Source organism: Rhincodon typus, unplaced genomic scaffold (assembly GCF_021869965.1).
Source record: "Rhincodon typus isolate 14 unplaced genomic scaffold, sRhiTyp1.1 hic_rhity00002250, whole genome shotgun sequence".
Classification (NCBI taxonomy): Eukaryota; Metazoa; Chordata; class Chondrichthyes; order Orectolobiformes; family Rhincodontidae; genus Rhincodon; species Rhincodon typus.
Window position 1 is genome coordinate 1 of NW_025967888.1, and position 20056 is coordinate 20056.

At 39.0% G+C, this 20056-nt stretch overlaps 1 protein-coding gene across 1 annotated transcript; it reads right to left on the reverse strand.

Moving 5' to 3' along the window:
• Window positions 1–579: 579 nt before the first annotated feature.
• Window positions 580–15974, reverse strand: LOC125481462 (ubiquitin conjugation factor E4 B-like; the record flags this gene model as incomplete). Its single annotated transcript, XM_048593037.1, has 7 exons — window positions 580–708; window positions 1675–2091; window positions 4280–4508; window positions 5046–5190; window positions 6014–6101; window positions 8299–8434; window positions 15794–15974. Coding segments are annotated over 7 exons (1325 nt in total), but the record flags the coding sequence as incomplete, so codon positions are not given.
• Between the last annotated feature and the right edge of the window lie 4082 nt (window positions 15975–20056).

Here is a 20056-nt window from a genome sequence, read left to right on the forward strand (position 1 = left end):
ATTCATACCTATGACTGCAGATGAGTATCTGTTACTGCAATACTTCAACTTGCTTCAAAGTGGCAGAAATTACTTGAGTTCAAGGGCAAAATACCAGCACAGTACATTACAGACCCAGCATGCAGCATCATGAATGAAAAGTCATTGTGTTGCAATCATAATCCACACCATTAAGCAGTCAACATTTAATAAACAACAAAGGAGGTAGTGTTATTTGGGACTGCAGCTGTACACATCCTTGCATCTGGTCTACCAACTAAGAGGAAAGGAATTTCACTTTTTACTGGTAAGTTTACTTGTGTTTTCAACTGTGTTACACCAACAGGGTTCACTCTCCAGCTATCTATTTCCCAGCACAGCATTTACAGCACCAATCAAAAGCTCAAAACTCAAACAAAGCAGTGTACTAATGAGAAAAAGCGAAAGAACATGTGATAATGAACAAAGGAGTGAAGGTAATACAAGTTACCTACTGCAGCTACTTATAAAACCAAAACAAAACCACACTGTTAGTTGCACACTTAAATGCTTAACCCATGCCCGTTATAATAAAAGCTGCCAGGCTTGTACAACCAATACCTGGAACCGAATTGGACACTAGACAAATCAACATCATCTTCCTCATCATCATCGTCATCATCATCACTGCTGTCCTCAGGTAAATCAGAAAGAGCGAAGAGGAGAAGGGAAAAGGGGTTGTTGTAGATACTACCAGAGGGAAGATCAAGATATTTAGCACACAGACCAAGATTAATTAATTTGTTTCTGCTTGATGCATTGTGCTTAAATGTAATGCACAAGTGTATTAAACAATCAAGTCCTACAATAAAGTTATTTCTATAACTATGAAATTCATTACTAATGAATTCTACATGCTGTAACTTTCATGACTACTGAAGGGGTCTGATGTTGTATAACTAATAGCCAACCCATCATGACAAAAGTGATTCTATGCAATTTCATTTGAAGGAAGAAAAGCAGTTGTACGCATCAGAGACTCCTTGCATGATGTACTTTATATTCCTCATACCTTAATGCTTTTTTCTAAAAACGTTTGACTAGTTTCTTAAGCTTGCTCTATGAATCTGTCCCTGTTTATCAACAGATTTATACATGAAAGCTTCTCTTGTTTCCCCATCAGATACTTTATTTGCTGCCCTCTCAGTTTTCCTCAGTCACATCTTTCACAATTGAATATTGCTGTTTTGTATCCTCAAACTTAAAATGTATCCCATTCATCTTGCGCGTATTTGATTATTATTACTGTGCAGAATGCTGGAAGTAAAACATTTAATGGCTAGGTTTCTTGAGCTGATATCAGAATTATTCAATCTTGTCATCAGCAGAATTTGGGCTTCTATGGAACACAGAATCGTCTTCATACACATCTACTCTCCAAGCATAGTAGATTTTTTTTGAAATGCTGCTATATTCAGCACCCTCCAAACACGAGGCCCTTGTTAGAAAACAACTTAAAATCTTAGTTTAAATTTCTCATGCTAAAACAAAGTTCAAGTGCATTGAAATTTTAATTGGTGTCCCTGCAACTTTCTGTAATAGTACCTTAAATTTGCATATTTTGCATAAATAAAACTACAAAATTTAGAACAAAATGTTCCAATATCAAAATATTTAAAAATCTCAATATGATTTTTTTATAATTTGACACAATACCTAGGTGGTAGCGGGCTCAGTGCAGAAGAACGGGAAGTTGCTGGAGAAGTGACTGGAAATAATGGTGGACCCATTACGGTGGGTCGTTGCCTTGGAGAACTCATTTGGATTGAAGAAGGGCTACTGGCCACAGTTTGTGCACTAGAAGAGGCAGGTGTGATTGGCAATGGATTTGTACCAACATTCCTTAGCCTGGGAGAAGTTGAGAATAAGGGTGGGGAGCTCATGGTCAATGATGGCTGTCCTGAAGAACTGGCCTGAGTGGAGGATGAACAAGTAACCATAGTACGTTGGCATGGAGAACTGGGCATCACTGAAACAGGGCTTGCAAACTTAGGCTGCTGATTCGCACTGCCTGCAATCTTGGAAGGATGGCTTGCTGCAAAGGATCGAGAACTTGGGCTGGCTCCATATAGACTAGAATATTGAGACAGAGAGAAATTAGAAAGAAGGAAGAGAGAAAAATGAAAACAGCATGTGAAAAAAATTACCATGTTTGTAATACTAGAGTTTCAGTAGAAACGCTCTGCATTTGCACTTCCACATATTTGCAGTCAAATGCAGTGGAAGCATTTAATCCCAATTAGCTCTGCAAATGATGTCACAATGAATTAAGCAAAGTTCTTATAATACATGGGAAATCATAAAATAAGCTCATTTTGAGAGTAGTCATGAAAAGCTTATTCATATTCAATAGCACAAAAGCTTACACTCTATTTCTACATCATCACTGGTACACAAACACCAATAAAGTAGATTTTAAATCATTACGATTGTGCTATTTTCCCCCTTCACTACTTCAACTATTAAGTAACTAATGGGCGACATCAAGATATTTTTGATAATACTTCATATTAAATTGCAGTAGTGATGTTATGGAGAAGAAATATGGTTTTGCATGAAATGAGCTGTCTCATTCTAGAATACAGGAATTTGTGTCCACATTATCAGAAACAGTTGGTTGAAAGTATCTCAACACTGCCTCAAGTATATTTAAAGTCAAAAATATGCATTGCCCAGAACTTGGAGGCCTAGGAATTGACTGGCAAGGAGAATTTATTCAACGATGTTTAATGTTACTGAAAATAACTACAGTTTGAAAAAATCTTCCGTTACATTAATCCGTTGTGTCCCCTCAACTGAAGACTAAAATGGAGAGTGTGATACATTAACTCCGATTCTGTGAGAATGAAATATAAAAGGATAACGGGTAAAGTTGCCATAGTCTCAGAGGAGCATAGCATCACCCTCTCATTAGAGATGACTGGTGGTTTAACCTCAGGCACCATGCCTTAGGAAAGGCGAGAAGGAGAGTCTTTCACAGTAACCTCAGCTGGTGTGAGAACTGAACCCACACTGTTGGCAATGACTCTGCATCACAAATCAGCCATCCAGCTAACAGAGCCGACCAATCCCTATACAGTGGCATCCCAACACAAATTTAATTTAGAAGTGACTTATTTATGGATTTTTACAAATCAGAATAAAAACCAATAGTTTTTATTCTGTCTCATGACCAGCCTTTCTCCTACCATGAATCTTAGTTGTGTGTCATGGGCTCCTCCTCTCAGTGTGGACTACAGATGCATGATGATACATGGCTAGCAGACATCACAGGAACTAGCTAATCAGCAACTGAAACTACTGCAGACAAAAATAGATGAAGAATAAATCTCTTTCTCCCTCACATTCCTTAAAAAAAAAATTGAAGTGACTCTTATAAATAAGAAATTCTAAAAAAAAACAAACCACTAGGACATGTCCATTATACCTCAATTACTTGTTATGCAGTGGTTTACTCATCATTTCCTAAAAATATAAACACAGCATGAAACCCAACGCAAACCTATAATTGCTAGACTTGTAGCAATGCTAAAAATCTGAGCCAATTGCTGTAAAAATGCCTAGATTTAAATCATGTGATGCATACTTATTTCATATTGTAATTTTGCCAATTACTGGAGTCAAATGGTACAATATTGCATCAAATTAGGAATGTGAGCACTTGACATTCCCACATTCTCCAAAAGAAATAAAGCTCTTTGTGTTAACAATTAGGTAAATGAAGAAGTGCACCATTACATGGGAAATATCAATCAGGAAAAAAGTCCAGCAGCAAGTCAATAAGAGGTTTTTCCAGTGGACAATTATTAATCACACCCACATCTTTAGCTATTAGAAAAAACGAGTAGTTAAATCACAGTCAATGGATGGGATGACAAAATTTTAAACAATAAAAGTGAAGCAAGAAAAGGCAGATTCAGCAAATTTAAATCACAAAGAGAAAAAGGTTAATCAGAAAGATTAAAGCGGAATACACAAGCTTTCTTTTTCAAAAGCCTTTAAAATTCTTCTACAAATAAGGTTTCAAATTACAAAAATGGCCAATATCATGAATAGTCATCTGTAGAAGACTTGCAGAGAGTAACAAAGAGTTTGAAAATTGCAATTGGTTATTTCACTACACCATCTCCCATGTTTTGCCATTTTTGATATTTTTATTCTAATTTTTAAAAATCCACAAGATGTATACCACTCCACATCTTTAATTTACTTGTAAATTTTTGAACAGACCAGAAAACATCAGGACTTTTATTATACTTACCTCGATAAAGAACCGGCACCAAAAGAACCTGGGCTGCAAAACATCGGACTTGTTCCATGATTCGATGGAGGGTTAAGAGGCAAGTTCCTGTCAGGTGACCTTGCAGCTGCTGCAATAGGTTGAGAGGTGGCAGTCAAACTGGCAAATGGGTTGTCTTCCGGCATTTGAGTGGACAGCATCAGAACCTCCATTAGAATCTGGCCGATCAAGTCTTTCCAATTTGAAAAAACTAAAAGAACAAAAAAAAAGTCCACTAACAGGCAATATTGAATGTGATTCCTTTAAAGTTAGTATATTTCTCACACCTCATTTGCTCAGCTGCTTCGCAACTTCATGCTTCTCAAGCTAGAGATCAGATTACTCTTACTTAATCCTACAGGAAAAACTGAGGAGATAGTTTCCCCTCAACAAATGAACACTGCAATTTACTTTAATACTAGCTAGCTGGAGATTTAGTTACAAGTCAATATTTACCCCGAGACTGGAGAAGTCCACACAATACATGTTCTATTACAAATGTGTGAACAGCAAATGTGCTCCTAGATGCTAAACATTTATTAAAACAGGGGGATGCAGGACAGAAACAGCTTAAACACAGTGTGGCGTACAGAAATCTGACATCAAACAAACAACTGGTATGACAGGCAAGACACAAACAAAAAGGAAGTGTGTGACTTTTCCAATCTCCCTTGAATACTGTCGTTGGTTGAAAAGGGCTTTGTGAAAAGGTTACTCCAGACAAGTCATTACTGTTGCTAGTTCTCACCTTCTTTTGCATTCTGTTTAAACTCTGCAGCCAGACCAGGTAAGAAGATTACATCCCTATCACGCTCCTTCCAAGAGACCCGGAAGATTTTACATATCAGCAAAAGTGCTTGTTCTTCTGACACATCTGAGCCCAATGAGGGTTCCTAAAAACAAAAGCAGCTGTCACTGATTGACGGGCGCAGTTAGCAAGTATCCACAATAGCAGAGTTGCTCGTTCAAAAAGTTGAAAATGTAAGTCATTAGACAGAATCAAAGTGCCAGAAAACATTGATTAAAACAAAAGATCTCGATTGTAGTTCCATCTCACACCCTGGTGAAAAACATTTAATGGGGTAATAATCAGGTCCAAAAACTTTAATTGCACAGAAGATTCAATTTCAGGCAAATCTATCCAATCAAGTACAAAAGGTATTTAATATTTCCAGGGTTTACGTACAATCCAATAATTCACATTTTTCCATCAATATTTCATTATGATAGGTTTGATAAGTTAAATCTGCTATGAGCAATGCCATTGAAATTTATTCACTGAAAGTTTATGACTTTAAAGGTAAACATTTCTACATAAATTTTTGGCGCAAAATGTGTCTATTCAAAGTACACTCTGCATCAAGATCAGCAGGGTTTGCTATTTTAAAGATGACAAAAGCAAATGCTCATTCTCCCACATCCAAGTGACATAACCATTCAACTGCTATATCACCAAGCAGAGCAGTCAGGACCTCAAAACTCTTCAAACAGTTGAAACTCAAATGGGAGCTGAGATTTAAACTTATTCATTATTCATTAGCAATCTTCCACAGCTCAAAAACAGGTTTAGTTTTCCCTGAACCATACTCAAATCTCAGACTTAAGAAAGGAAAAGGAGAATTTGACAACACAGCTTTAAACACATTAAAATTTTGCCATTAATAGCAAGCCCTTGCAAAATTAGGTAACAAAATTCACAAGCATAAGTAACAGTACCTTATCAGTCAAACTCCGTTTTTCCCGCCGATCACCCTCATCAACTTCCATATTTTCAATTCCTGAGTCTACATCCACTTGAGACATGCTATTTAGAGTAGAAACACATTACTTAATCCATGTAGTAATTAACTATTAACTTGTTGCAACTTTAACTTAGAAACCACTGTCTACAGCTCAGTTTTCCCTTCTCTGTTGCAGTAAGTATTGTTGATATTAATGTTCTGCCAAAGCCTGCAACTGCCATTCACTCCAATGTTATTACATTTACCACATAATATTCAAGTTCTTAGATGATCTTAAATTGTGGATTCATGCAGTTACCAAAACTTATCATTTACAGATTTACTTCAAGCTCTTCAATAAAACATATTAAAATAATCTGCCGTAAGGAAGCATTGATAATTAGCACATTGTTTATCTGGAATTACAAATTTGTGAGCCAAAATCTTCAGTCATCGAGTCATACAGCAGAGGAAACAGACCCTCCAGTCCAACTAGTTCACGCCAGCTAGACTTCCGAAACTAACCTAGATCCATTTGCCAGCACTTGGCCCATGTCCCTCCAAACCCTTCCTACTCATATACCCATCCAGATACCTTTTAAATGTCATAATTTTAGACACTTCCACCATTTCCTCTGGCAGTTCATTCCATACACACACCATCCTCATCTGAAAAAATTACCCCTCAGGTCCCTTTTCAAATCTTTCCCCTCTCAACTTAAATCTATACCCTCTAGTTTTGGGCTCCCCCACCCAAGGAAAAAGACCGTGGCTGTTCACCCTATCCATGCCCCTCATGATTCTATAAACCTCTATAAAGGTCACCTTCAGCCTCCAACGCTCCAGGGAATAAAGCCCCAGGTTATTCATGTCCCCTTATAACACAAACACTGTATTCTAAACGTGGCCTCACCAAGGTCCAATACTGCCGAAACATTACATTCCAACTCCTACACTCAATGTTTTGACCAATGAAGGCAAGCGCGCCAAACGCCTTCTTCATCACTGTCTACCTATGACTCCACTTTCACGGAACTAGGTCTCTTTGTTCAGCAACACTCCCCAGAGCCCTACCATTAACTGTATAAGTCCTGCCCTGGCTTGCCTTACCAAAATGCAACACCTCACTTATCTAAACCAAATTCCATCTGCCACTCCTTGGCCCATCAGCGCATCTGATCAAGGTCCCATTGTACTCTGTGATAATGCTCTTCACTGTCTACTACACCACCTATTTTGGTGTCATCTGCAAACTTGCTAACCATACCCCTGAAATTCACATCCAAGTCATTTACATAAAATGACATAATACAGCAGACCCAGCACCAATCCTTGTGGCACACCACAGGTCACAGGCATCCAGTTGGAAAAGCAACCCTCTACCACCACCCTGTCTTCTGCCTTCAAGTCAATTTTGTGTCCAATTGGCTAGCTCCACCTGGATTCCACGTGATCTAACCTTACTAACCAGTCTAGCATGCAGAACCTTGTTGAACCCTTTGCTGAAGTCGACACAGACATGTCTATTGCTCTGCCTTCAATCATCTTTGTCACCTCTTCAAAAAAACTCAAGTCAGTAAGACATGTCCCACACACAAATCCATTGGACTATCCCTAATCAGTCTGTGCCTCTGTAAATGCATGTAAATCCTGTCCCTCATAATCCCTTCCAACAACTTACCTACCACTAACGGAAGGCTCATCAGTCTATAGTTCCCTGGGTATTCCTTACCACCTTTCTTAAATAATGGCACCACTTCAGCCAACCTCCAGGCTTCCAGCATCTCACCCATGGCTGTCGATGATAGCCCAGCAATCTCTTCCCTAGATTCTCATAAAATTCCAGGAAGTACATGAACAGGTCCCAGGGATTTAGCTACCTTTGTGTGTTTTAAGACTTCCAATACCATCTCTTCCGTAATATGAACCCTTTTCAAGGCATCACTTTATTTCCCCAAGGTCTCTAGTTTCAACATCCTTCTCTACAGTAAATACTGACACAAAATATTCATTATTATCTTACGAATCTCTTGTGGGCCACGTTGATCTTTAAGGGGCACTATTCTGTCCTTAGTTACTCTTTTGCCCTTAATGTACTTATAGAATCTGTTTGGATTCTCCTTAACTCTATCTCATGGGCAAAATTGTTTTGTTTTGAGAAAGCAGCTTTTAATTTTCTAACCCTCCTGTTCAATCATTGCTTCTTCAAATTAACCTTTAATGGATTACACACAGAGGACATATACAGATTTGAAGCCTGTCAATATACAGGTTGATTACCTTTTCTCACAGGACACACCATCGATATCCATACTCTGAGATCGGGAGAGACTCTGAGACTGGTTTTCAAGGCTATTTGATGGGGAACTGCTGAGTGAGCTCACCCCTTCACTGCTCTGGCTTCTATGTGCAACACCTGATAAAACAGATGACATTCAGTTACAGACGTATCCAACACTGGAAGAGGACATAAAAACAGCAATAGGCCTTTTGGCCTCTCGATCCTGTTCTAACATTTATTAAGACCATGGCTGTCCTGATCTGCTTTTAACTCCATTTTCCTGCCCATCTCTTATAACCCTTGACTCTACTGTTGATCAAAGACTCCCTCAGTAACTCAGTTGTGAATATATTCAACGATATAGCCTCCACTGCTTGCTAGACAGGCAGAATTCAAACACTAATCACTCAGAAATTAAACTTTATTTCAGTCTTTAAAAAGCAGCAGCTTTTCATTAAAACAAATGTTGTATCTATTTTTTACTCCTAACTGGAGGAATCAGAATACCAACAGTGCTGCACCGAGACAACATGGTATAATTCCTTCGTGTGGAGGGGAATAGAAGCATACTCCACCACCTTTTGCTTTCATAATAAATGTCAACTCCACCACTGGAGAGTTTAAATTTCAAATGAATGGCAAATGTTGATTTATCAACAATAACTCCAAACCTCACTTCAAACTTGATCAATTTGTGATGTTTGAAAACAGGAAATCAACGCAGACTTGAGGTTTAATCACCTTTGACTTAGTAAGTGGATATTGGCTTTACTCCGGTAAGCTGCTTCAGCAAAGAGACAAATAGGCTCAGGGAAAAAGGTGACTGTGTAGTAGTTCCCAACAAAGGAATGACAAAATATTCTACCGGAGTGAGATGGCTAAAACCGACAAATCTCGGGGTATGGTAATTCATCTAAACGAGCACACAGAACAACAGGAGTGCATATTGGACTTGAAACATTAACTTCATTTCTCTCTCCACAGATGTTGCCAAACCTGAAATTTTCCAGCACTTTGTTCTTATTTCAGATTTCCAGAATTATGCAGCATTTTGCTTTTAGTCAAGAGGTCTCCTTTACATTGACCTGTCACTTAGCACCCTGGAAGGCATATCAGTCTTGTGACAGGCACATCTCTACCAAAAATCCTTCAAGCCATCTGGGGTTATGCTGATATGCAGCAATGTACTTCAAACATTTAGACGTCAAGTTATCCAGTACATCCTGTATGGTCCTTCCAGCATGCTAATGGCAAAAATATATTATTCAGTAGATGAGAAAAAGGTAGTTTGGTACAGCAGCTGTTCCAGCATGGAGGGTGGATATAAAACTGTGTCCATGTATACAGCATTCAGTAGTTACCTTGATTAGATTTCATAGAGGTAACTAGTTTATTCTGAAGCTTTGTACCTCTGGTGTGGACATGTTGTAGGATTGTAGTACTCACTATGCAGTTTCATGTATCTGCTGGTCACAAAGGCCCAAACGCACATTTATCACTTTTCTAATACCTATTCTCCCTCAATGCAATGGCCAGAATCAAGGCAGCAGTCAAGTTGACTTTGAATGACATGCCTCGCAATGGAAGGTTAAAATTGAGTTAATTCGCAACAGCAGATTTAGTAACCTAATACTAGAATCAGATATACCTGCAATGCTTTAGGGGACAATTGATGGTTGACCAGCCAACTCCTGCGCATGATAAGATCTGGATCCAGATCTTATCATGAGCAGGAGTTGGGTTTCCAAATATTTGCTTACAAATGAGTTAGCAGGCCTAACAAGATCAGCAGTTTTAGCTGAATAAGCAATAGTCAGCTGCAAACATTGGAGAGGCCCTCCTCACCCTCGCTTCCTACTCAGCTAAACTCTGAACTGTGTTTAAAGGATTGGAATGCATTTCTCATGAGACAAACAGAAACTTTGTGGATCTGTCAGGAGCGCAGTAGGGATTTTCCACCTTGGGTTTATTCCACTCACAGCTTTTCAGCCGATTGAAAGTCAGGTAAATTCAATCCAGCCAAAAGGACATCAGGTCAGTAAAGGAAAAAATAGGAAAAAATAAAGGACAGAGCTGCAAATCAAAGAAACCGTAAACACTTTTGGTAATGGTTGGCACTCAAGCCAGTCAGTAAGTATGGTATGAACTGGGGAGAAACATCACTGATGCGGTGCACACAGTTTAAAAACCAACATCAAGATTTGCACATTTCTTCTGTAGATCCTGTGCTGTTTGTCCTGCAATATACTGAACCAAAATAACTTCCTGGCAGAAAACTCTGCAAAATTTCTCCCGATTCTTCATAAAGCAATATTTTATTTAACATTTTATCTTTTATTCCATGCCAGTTAATCTCCTGTGGCATTGTTCTTAATATCTAGCATGTAATATATGCAATGTTTTGACAATACACACTTGTTCAGTGTCCGATATCTTACAGCTGGAGGATACATTTCCCTTTAATTCATTCTTGGAAAGTGGGGGTCCTTGGCAAGTTGTACATGCTTGTATCATTTATACCACCATCTTATTGGGTTGCTATTTCAAAGGCCAGTTATGAGGACTGAGGGGGACCAGAGTCTCAGTTCAGCTGAAGCAAAGACAGCGTGTATCCTTAGACAAAAGGGTGAACCAGCCGAGCTTTTAATATCAATCCCAACAGCTGCATGCTAAATGTTACTGATGCCAATTTCTTTTTCCCCGTCAGGATGGAATTCAAGTTCTTAAATCGTCATAAAGGAGTGACTCGATCACTCATTCTTGGTGTTACACATGAGAATTGCATTTAATGCACAGTGTCCATCTGCCAATCAACGCCAAAAGACAGATGTAACCAAGCTGCACATAACGTATCCCAGTATTTCGTCAACAAGTTAAAAAAGTAATTAGGTAAAGAGTTCAGTTAAGGTAAGAATAAATAACTTCACATTTTGCAGTATTACACTTTTTAAAAGTGCAAACGTTCAGCCTGCTTGAATATTAAATAGGTTCAAAAGGCTTGCCAGGATTGATTAAGCAACGTCACCTTCGTAAAGAAATTACATTATTTACAGCACCAGGAGTGGGGCTGGAAATGGAGCAGGGGATGGGTGGCGAGATTATTTGAAATTGGAAAACTCAAATGTTGAGTCCTCCAGGCTGTAGGGTGCCCAGACAGAAGATAAGGTGTTGTCCTTCAAATCTGTTTTCCGAGTTGCTGAGACATTGGAGGCGGCTGAGGACAGACATATCGGAGGAGTGGGGCAGGGAATTGAAACGGTGGTGACCGGGAGGTTAGGTTGGCTGTTACGGGTCAGGCAAAGATGCTCGGCGAAACCGTCACTTTGTCTACGTTTGGTCTCACCGGCGCAAAGACGACGACGTCAGGAGCACCAGATGCAATAGACTGGTTGGAGGAGATGCAGGTGAAGCTCTGTCTCACTTGGAAGGACTGTTTAGGGCTCTGAATGGAGGCGAGAGAGGTGGTGTGTGGGCAGGTGTTGCATCTTTTACTGTTACAGGGTAAGGTACCAGGCAGGTGGGGAGTGTGGCACGAACTAAGGAGTGGCGAAGGGATTGGTCCTTGAGAAAGGCAGGAGTGGGGAGTAGATGATGTTCCAGCTTCTGGAGTCTAATTGGAGTTGGCAGAAGTGTTTGAGGATGTAGCGGAATGGTGGTGATAGGTCGACACTGATAGTAGGTATGACCTGGTTGGTTGATGGGATGGACGAAGTCAGTTGGAGGCTGAAAGCGGGGGTCAGAAGGTGGAATGGAAGGAAGGAGGTAACCCCACATCCAGTCCTGAAGAAGGGTAATATCAGAAACGTTGACTGCTCCTTTCTTCCAGATGCTGCCTGGCCTACTGTGTTCTTCTAGCCTCCTGTTTGTCGACCTTGGATTCCAGCATTTGCAGTTTTTTTGTCTCTAAACTGTACAACAGGACAAGCTTTTCAGATCTCTCTCAACAAAGAATCTTCTGGAAACCTTATTGTTCCTGAGATCAATACCTTTAAATTCCTCTTAAATGCTGGAAGCTGATTTGTCACTTCTAATTGAACTGAAATCTGATTTGGAGATCTTGTTGATTCTATGGCTTTCCACATTGTGATCTCAACGAGTGGAAATTGACTGGTCTGTAACAAGTCTCCCATTTTTCTAACCTTTTGAGTTCAGATGTGTAGCTCACCAGGATATTTCACCAAACCTCCATGTGCCTTCTTAAAAAAAAAAGGACACATTAACTCTACAGAATTGTTCTGTCTGGTCAAATATGTGAAGTTGTGTGTCTGGGATTAAGAGGATATAGATCAGTTCCAAATAGTAATTTAGTTGTCAGTTTTGAAAGAATAAGCTTGCTTATAATAAACAAGTTATTTTTGTGTTTATTGAAGAAACCTGCTGCAAGCCTCTTTTGTTCTGGATACAATCGTTAATTAAAAAGAAACAAATTGACTGCTTTGGTAATTAAATAAAATAGATACACTTTGAAACAGCTAATGGCTGGTAGAAGCAGGGCTCAATTCCCAGCACTCACTTCCCATCAGTGAAGCAACAAATCTCCCAAGTATTAAAGACAAAGCCAAAGTCCAGAAATTCATATAGTCACTGGGATTTCAAACAAGTAAAAGAGAGGGCCCACAAAATTTTCATGCTTTGCCAGATGAACGGTGAGAGGCGAACATTATTTAAACATTTGTGTTATCAAACCGGAGTCTTATAATACTTAGATGAATGACCAGAGATGGTGGAAAATACGGGAAGGTGGTGTGTTGAAGGTAAGTACAAGCATGTTGATGTGGGTAAGTCAAGTGGCAACAAGCTAGGGATCAAAAACACATTCCACTGATTTCCTAATCCAAAAAAAATGTTATCCATCTAAATTCATGAAAATAATTTGAGCCACTGCATCAACTAGTGCTATTTAGACAGGACTTATGATGTGCATTTTCATTTCAGGCCACCTTAAAAACAAAGAACAATAATGGTTAAGTTCTATGGCAACTTGAACTACTAGAATGATTTAGATCAGCTTCATGACATCAAAATTGGTTCCACAGTTCTGAGTTGGCCACCTCATTTCAACAGAAGTGGTAACATTTCAAAACAAACTGTTTTGTTTTAAAATCTTGTTTTTAATCCTATTACCAGCTATTGATCTCAATAAATCAAAATACTTTTAATACTAGATTGCAGTCAGCTCAGTAAGTTCTACGTGCCAGGTACGACAGTTCCCAAGACAGATCTTAGTCAAGGATAAAAACCAAATTAAACCTTTTCACTTCAACACTCCACTGGTTATAGGTTCATGTACCAATTTGCTTTAAGTTATCAGCAACCTGACTTTTGGAAGAGAAAAAAATTCTCAATTACCTTTGTCTGTTGAGGTTTTAGACTTGCTCGCCAATCTGGTGCGTTTGATTGCAGATGTTTTGTCACTCTGCTAGGTAACATCTTCAGTGCGCCTCCGGTGAAGCGTCGGTGTTCTGTCCCTCTTGTTACTTATATGCCTTGGTTTGCTAGGGTGGTTGGCATTACTTTCCGGTTCTGTTTCTCAGTGGTTTGTACACTGGATCGAGTTCAACGTGTTTGTTGATGGAGTTCTGGTTGGAATGCCAGGCCTCCAGGAATTCCCTGGCATCTCTGTGTTTGGCTCATACTATTATGAATGTGTTGTCCCAGTCGAATTTGTGTCCTTCTTTGTCCGTGTATATCGAGACTAGTGATAATTGATCGTGTCTCTTGGTGGCTAGTCAGCATTCGTGTATCCTTATTGTCAGTTTTCTTCCATGTTTGAAAAATATTACATAGGCCAAACAAGGAAGACGACTGACAATAAGGATACATGAACGCCGACTAGCCACCAAAAGACAACCAATTCTCACTAGTCTTGATACACACTGACAAAGAAGGACACGAATTTGACTGGAACAACACATCCATAATAGCACGAACCAAACGGAGACATGCCAGGTAATTCCTGGAGGCCTGGCATTCCAACCAGAACTCCATCAACAAACACGTTGAACTGGACCCACTGTACAAACCACTGAGAAACAGAACCGAAGTAATGCCAAGCAACCCAGCAAACCGACGCACATAAATAACAAGCGGGACAGAACACCAACGCTTCACTGGAGAAGCACTGACGATGTCACCTAGCAGGGTGACAAAACCAAACGCACTGGCTCAGCAAGCAAGTCTACAACCTAATCCACAACCCGAGCTACAAATCTTCTCAAAAACTCTAACGTTTGTCTGTTAGCACCAGTACAATAAAAATAACTACACCCTTGGTGAAAATACATTTAACTGTTGGATTTTTAAAAAAAAGGATAGAGAAGAGATTCAAAATCAACAAGTGAATTAAAGCACAATCAAGCCTGTAAAGTGTGGACCATCCAAGGACAGGTTATGAACATGCCTTTTTTAATAATGTAGGCATCCCGCTTTTCAATATGGTCACTATACATAGTGATAACAACTGCAAGGGGGATTCAAACATTGCTAAATGCAGGGACAGCAGCTGCAGGAAGAATGTTTTATTTGGTGGGCGTGGGGTTTACATGCTGGTCAAAGTTTGGGCAGGGAAGGGGAAATACAACCTTGGGTACCTGTGGACATCACAGTTCTAGGGAGTGGAGCAGAATCAAACCCTGATACCAAAAGAGGGATAAAATGAATTCAGCAGCATCTATCCATTGGCAAGAATAACCATCACAACCATATATTCAGTCTGTAGGTTTCAAATTGTGCTGTCAAGTCATGTCCTATACTTTAAGTTGCAAAGTTTGGACACATAGCACCTAGAGACCCTGCAATCTATATAAATCTTCCTTTTTTTGTAAACTTGTTTGGGGTCAAGTTATAAACTTTCATTTGCTCCAATTTGGACTCTGCAGGTGTCCAGAATTATAGAATGCCACTTGTTTATTTAACAATACAAGCTATTCGGAACTGCTAGGAACTGGACCCACTGTACAAACCACTGATTATGTTTTTGGGAGCATACATTGATTCAGGTTTTGTTGTACACACAGAAAACCAAATTATTTAATGAAAAACGAAGCTTTAAAAATGGCGACAATGAAGTAGATATAATCAGCAAACAGAAACAATGTTTTAAATAAAGCATTTGACATGATGGAAAACTCTCCTGCCCCTGTTAAAATTCAATTATTTCAGGTCATGACAGGCTTTCTACAATCCATGTTTGAAACTCCCCAGTTTCTGCCACAAATAGCGACATATTAAATGCAGCATTGTTATTAAATATACCTCCTGCCTTAATTTGGATCAACAGATAGGAAAGTTTATAACTTGACCATAAACAAAATGTGTACTTGACTGCCACAAGAAGCCATCAGCTTACAACCTTGAGATAAACGGGAAAGAAAAATTTTCCAGCTTTTGTGTATTGCTTTTACAGAATGAACATCAAGATTAAACCCCACTAGCCAATTGCGAAACTGCTAGCAATTTAGCTCAATCAGATCCAACTACCTCACACTCCCATACCTGTTGCTCCAATAGGAGATGTGGCAGGAGTCATGCTCTGTACACTTAGGGCCATATTTTGAGATATGTTTGGTGTTGCTGTAGACACTCCAGGTGGGTTTTCTCGCTGTGGGGAGGTAAGTGGAGTGGTAGGTTGTGAAGTCAGTCCACCAGCCAGCCGTGCAAGACGTCTTCTACGAATCTACGTTCGAAAAGGGAGAAAATGTCACTGCTCAAACTGGCATCAGCACTGAAACACCAGAGCTTGCAAATATTGCCAAAACACCACAAATACTGCACAGATGTTAGAAAAGTTCTAATCAATCAGCTGCAGATTATTTTGATAAAACTGCAGTAGCAACATTTTACATAATAAACCCCTTTCCATAAATTTCATCATGCATTAAGGGCACAGAGCAAACAACAATTTTCGATATAGAGCAACGTTAATAGCTTCAAATGAGCACTTTCAAACAAAATTTGACACAAACCCTAAAGCAAATAATAGGACAGGTGATAAACATTGTGTCAAGGAATTAGGTTTGTAAGCAGCATTTTAAAGAAAGGACATGAAAGGCAGAGGGATTTAGGAATGGTATTCCAGAGGTTAGAGTCTCTGCAGCTGAAGAGATGGACATCAACAATGGACCAACCAAAACTCATGAGGTTAAATGCATTTATCAGAGGGTTGCCAGGCTGCAAGAGGTTACTGAGAGATAGGGAGGGGCGAGACCTTGGAAAGATTTGAAAACAGCAATCAGAATTTAAAAATAGACATTCTGCTGGACTACAGTATCTCAGAGGTGATGGATGATGCAAGTTAGCATACAGACAGCAGAGTTTTAAATATGCTCAAGATTACAGAAAGGAGACTGACCAGAAGAGTACTGGATAGTTGAGTATTTCGGTGATAAAGCAGAGTGAGAGTATTGCTTCAGCTCATTTGCTGACAATAAAGTTGAGATAGGCAATGTTACAGAAGTGGAAGTTGATGGTTTTGGTCATAGAGGAGATACAGGATGAAGAGCTCAGCTCAGGGTCTATGGGAAATGCTTGGCTCAGACTCAATGCTCAGGAAGCGGGCAGGAGCCGGTGGCTAAGACAGGGATTTCTGCAGCATGGACCAAGGGCAGTATCTTCTAGCTCAATAATTAGCAGTTATGTTTGGCACATGTGCAGAATAAACAAGATCATAACGCACCAACGGGAATAGTAAGAACATTCGGGATGCTCTTTGGAGGGTCGGTATGGACTCAATAGGCCAGATGGCCTGCTTCCGTGCTACAAGGATTTTATGATCGCTTCTACGACAAGGACTTCCCAACTCACATTAAAAGTTGATTAAATACTTTTGCCATTTTCTACATAGCAAGATCCCACAAACAGCAACGTGATAAAGACCAATAAGCTTTTTCTGTGATGTTGCAATGAAAATGGAGAAATTTTTTGCATTATAAAAAGCATATCCAAGGGGGCAAAATACACAGGAGTGGCAAACAAATCAAAAACAAGATCTGTAGGCAAAATGCATTTGCAATATTAACAATGAGGAACATAACTATTTAAGTTAGGTGATCTTATGACAAAGATCAGTGATTAAATGAAGAAAGGTTCTTAGAATGCATCCAGGACTAGTTTCTTTATCAAAATGTTGAATAGTCCATATGGAGGATAGGTAATGAAGGACAAGTAAATGACTTGAAGGTTAGAGAATGCTTTGAAAATAATGAATTGGAATTTATTTAATTCCTTTTGGATAAAAGGGAACCTGGCCTAGAATAATTTTTCCCTGGAAAACAAATTACAGAGGATACCTGCATTATGAAATATTGAAATTTGGACTGGGAAGATGTCAATAATAGTGTCTCAGGATGCCATGTAAAACATTTCTGTTCCTACTTATCAAAAAGTTACTTGGAAATAGGCATAGAAAGAATTATATAAAAGGTTGCACCTAAAACCAAACCACCAGCATGGCAGACTGAGGAAGCATACCAGAGGTCTAGCCAAATAAGTGGCATTGATTCATGTTAAAATTGCACAAGCCATTAGTTAGTCCACAGATGGAACATTCTCTGCAGCTCCACATGCAATATTATTTAAGGAATATTACAACCATGGTAAAAGATTTGAGAAGTTAAGGAAATCCAAGGTGGCTTTCAAAAAAATGGATTAGAAACAGCCAAAGCTTTGGTTGGCAAATCAATAAGAATTATTAATGGAGAGAACATTAGGAGTTAGAATATATTTCGAGTTAGTTACAAGTGGACATTGAAACGGACTATAACAATTTTAAATTATATTGAACAAACATTTGAAAAAGAAATCTAGTTTGAGAATAATTAGCTCCAGTTAAAGATCCTGCAGCAGCTCAGGCACAATGGGTTGACTAGTTTTCTGTAATTTCAATTCACAAGTATTGCATATGAAAATATATATCACAAAAGCAGATGTAAAAGTATCTTTACCAGAGCACATTTCAGTATAGTTGAAGTCATGAGGAACAGAAATGGTGAAATTTCTGCAAACATGGCAACGTTGCACTAAATACTCAATGTTCCCAACTGAAAATAGCAAAGAGTCGTAGAAAGGCATAGAGATGTCAACAAGGTATTTTCTGACACATGACAATTTTACACTCAATTATGTCAGTCACCAAAGACATGAGCTCTTAATACTTCAAACAATAATATTTTATTCCCAGTCCAAGAAACCCCTAGCTTAGGTATCCCTTAGAGGAGAGATATGTAACACAAATCCTAGTCTCCAGGATTAGTGCAGGCCTCCTCTCAATGAGATATCTTAGCTTTTTTTTGGTCAATAAGGGGGGCTCAAGAAGTAGGTGTCATAATAGCAAGACAACTGAAGAAACAATGTTCTTAACGTTTCACCCAAGCTGACTCCACGAGTTGCTGCACACAAATCAGGGGAAGGCAATAGTAACAGGAGAGCTACCAGGCTAGCATAACTCAGTGAAAAATAGTAACACCCCATTCATGCTCTCAGTATGTGGAGGAGCGGGAAATATTTAGGGAACACCTGGGGAGAACTATTCTGCTCTTGCACAATAGAGAGGGAAAAAAAAAAAAAAAGAGTTCACATCTATCTTGGCCTCTTCTGGACAGTTGGCTCCTCCCCTCTTCTTCCCCCACCCACCATGATTCTCTTGGCAGGAAGCTGACAATGTGGAATTCCCCTAGCTTGCTATTAACACCGAAGTGGGCAACATCAGCCCATGACTTTTTACATCTTAAATAGGTGCCCATTTTGCTTTAAGTGGGACAGACAATTGAAAACAAGATTTCATTTTTCCAAATTTTAACACTTCACCCAACTCTTCCTTATATGCTGGTGGAAAAGGGGAGGGGGCGAAGGGATAAAAATAAAGGCTGATATGTTTTGCTCCACGAGGAACACCTTTAAAAAAAATGTCCATGTCATTCTTAATTTAGTCTGTAGATAGCAATCTTAAAATCTTAGAGGATTTCTATGCACAGTATAACCTCTTATCAACTCATTTGCTCCTTGACTAATATTTCTGATAAACACAGCCGCTTGAAGATGTTACAATAACACAGGAACCAAATTCAAAATACGTTAGGGGAAGAAGAACAGTGACTGGTTCACACAGTTCCTCTGCAGCAAGGCAGCAAATTATTTTTATAGAAAGCAACTATCTATTTTTAGACATTAGTATTTAAGATCCAGTTTATTTCAATTAAACTTAGCTTCCACTCAAAGATAGAGATTACCAAAGCTGTTACAGGTTCCAACAAGCGGTTTTCGAGCTTTCAATAACAGATGTATAAAAGATTAAAAAGTAATGCCTTGTCAAATAATTCCCAAACAGGTTATGTTGGCAGATATCGGGGAGTACAATATATCTTTTGACATTTGCAATAAATAACATGGCTGCACAAGACAAAGTGGTAAAAGTGAAAGTCCAAACCCAATCATCGCTGAAAGAATGCCAATGCAATTAACAGCTGGCCACTGCCTTGCAAAGCTGGAGTATATTTATTCAGAAGATTCAGCTAAAATTTCTAAACCCTTTTTATCCCACTGCAACAAAAATAATAATCTGTACTCATGCACTATTGTGTTATTTTAAAACATGCATGCAAGCTTTATCATGGCAGGTAACTGGTACTCAATGGTCAGCTAAACTTCTGATTGAGTGGCAAATGGTCAGAATACTTAGTGAAGAACTTTAAAACTAAAATTTAAGATTGAGGACTGGAGCTGCTTTCATGTTGTGTAAATGCACTAATTTTATATAAAAAG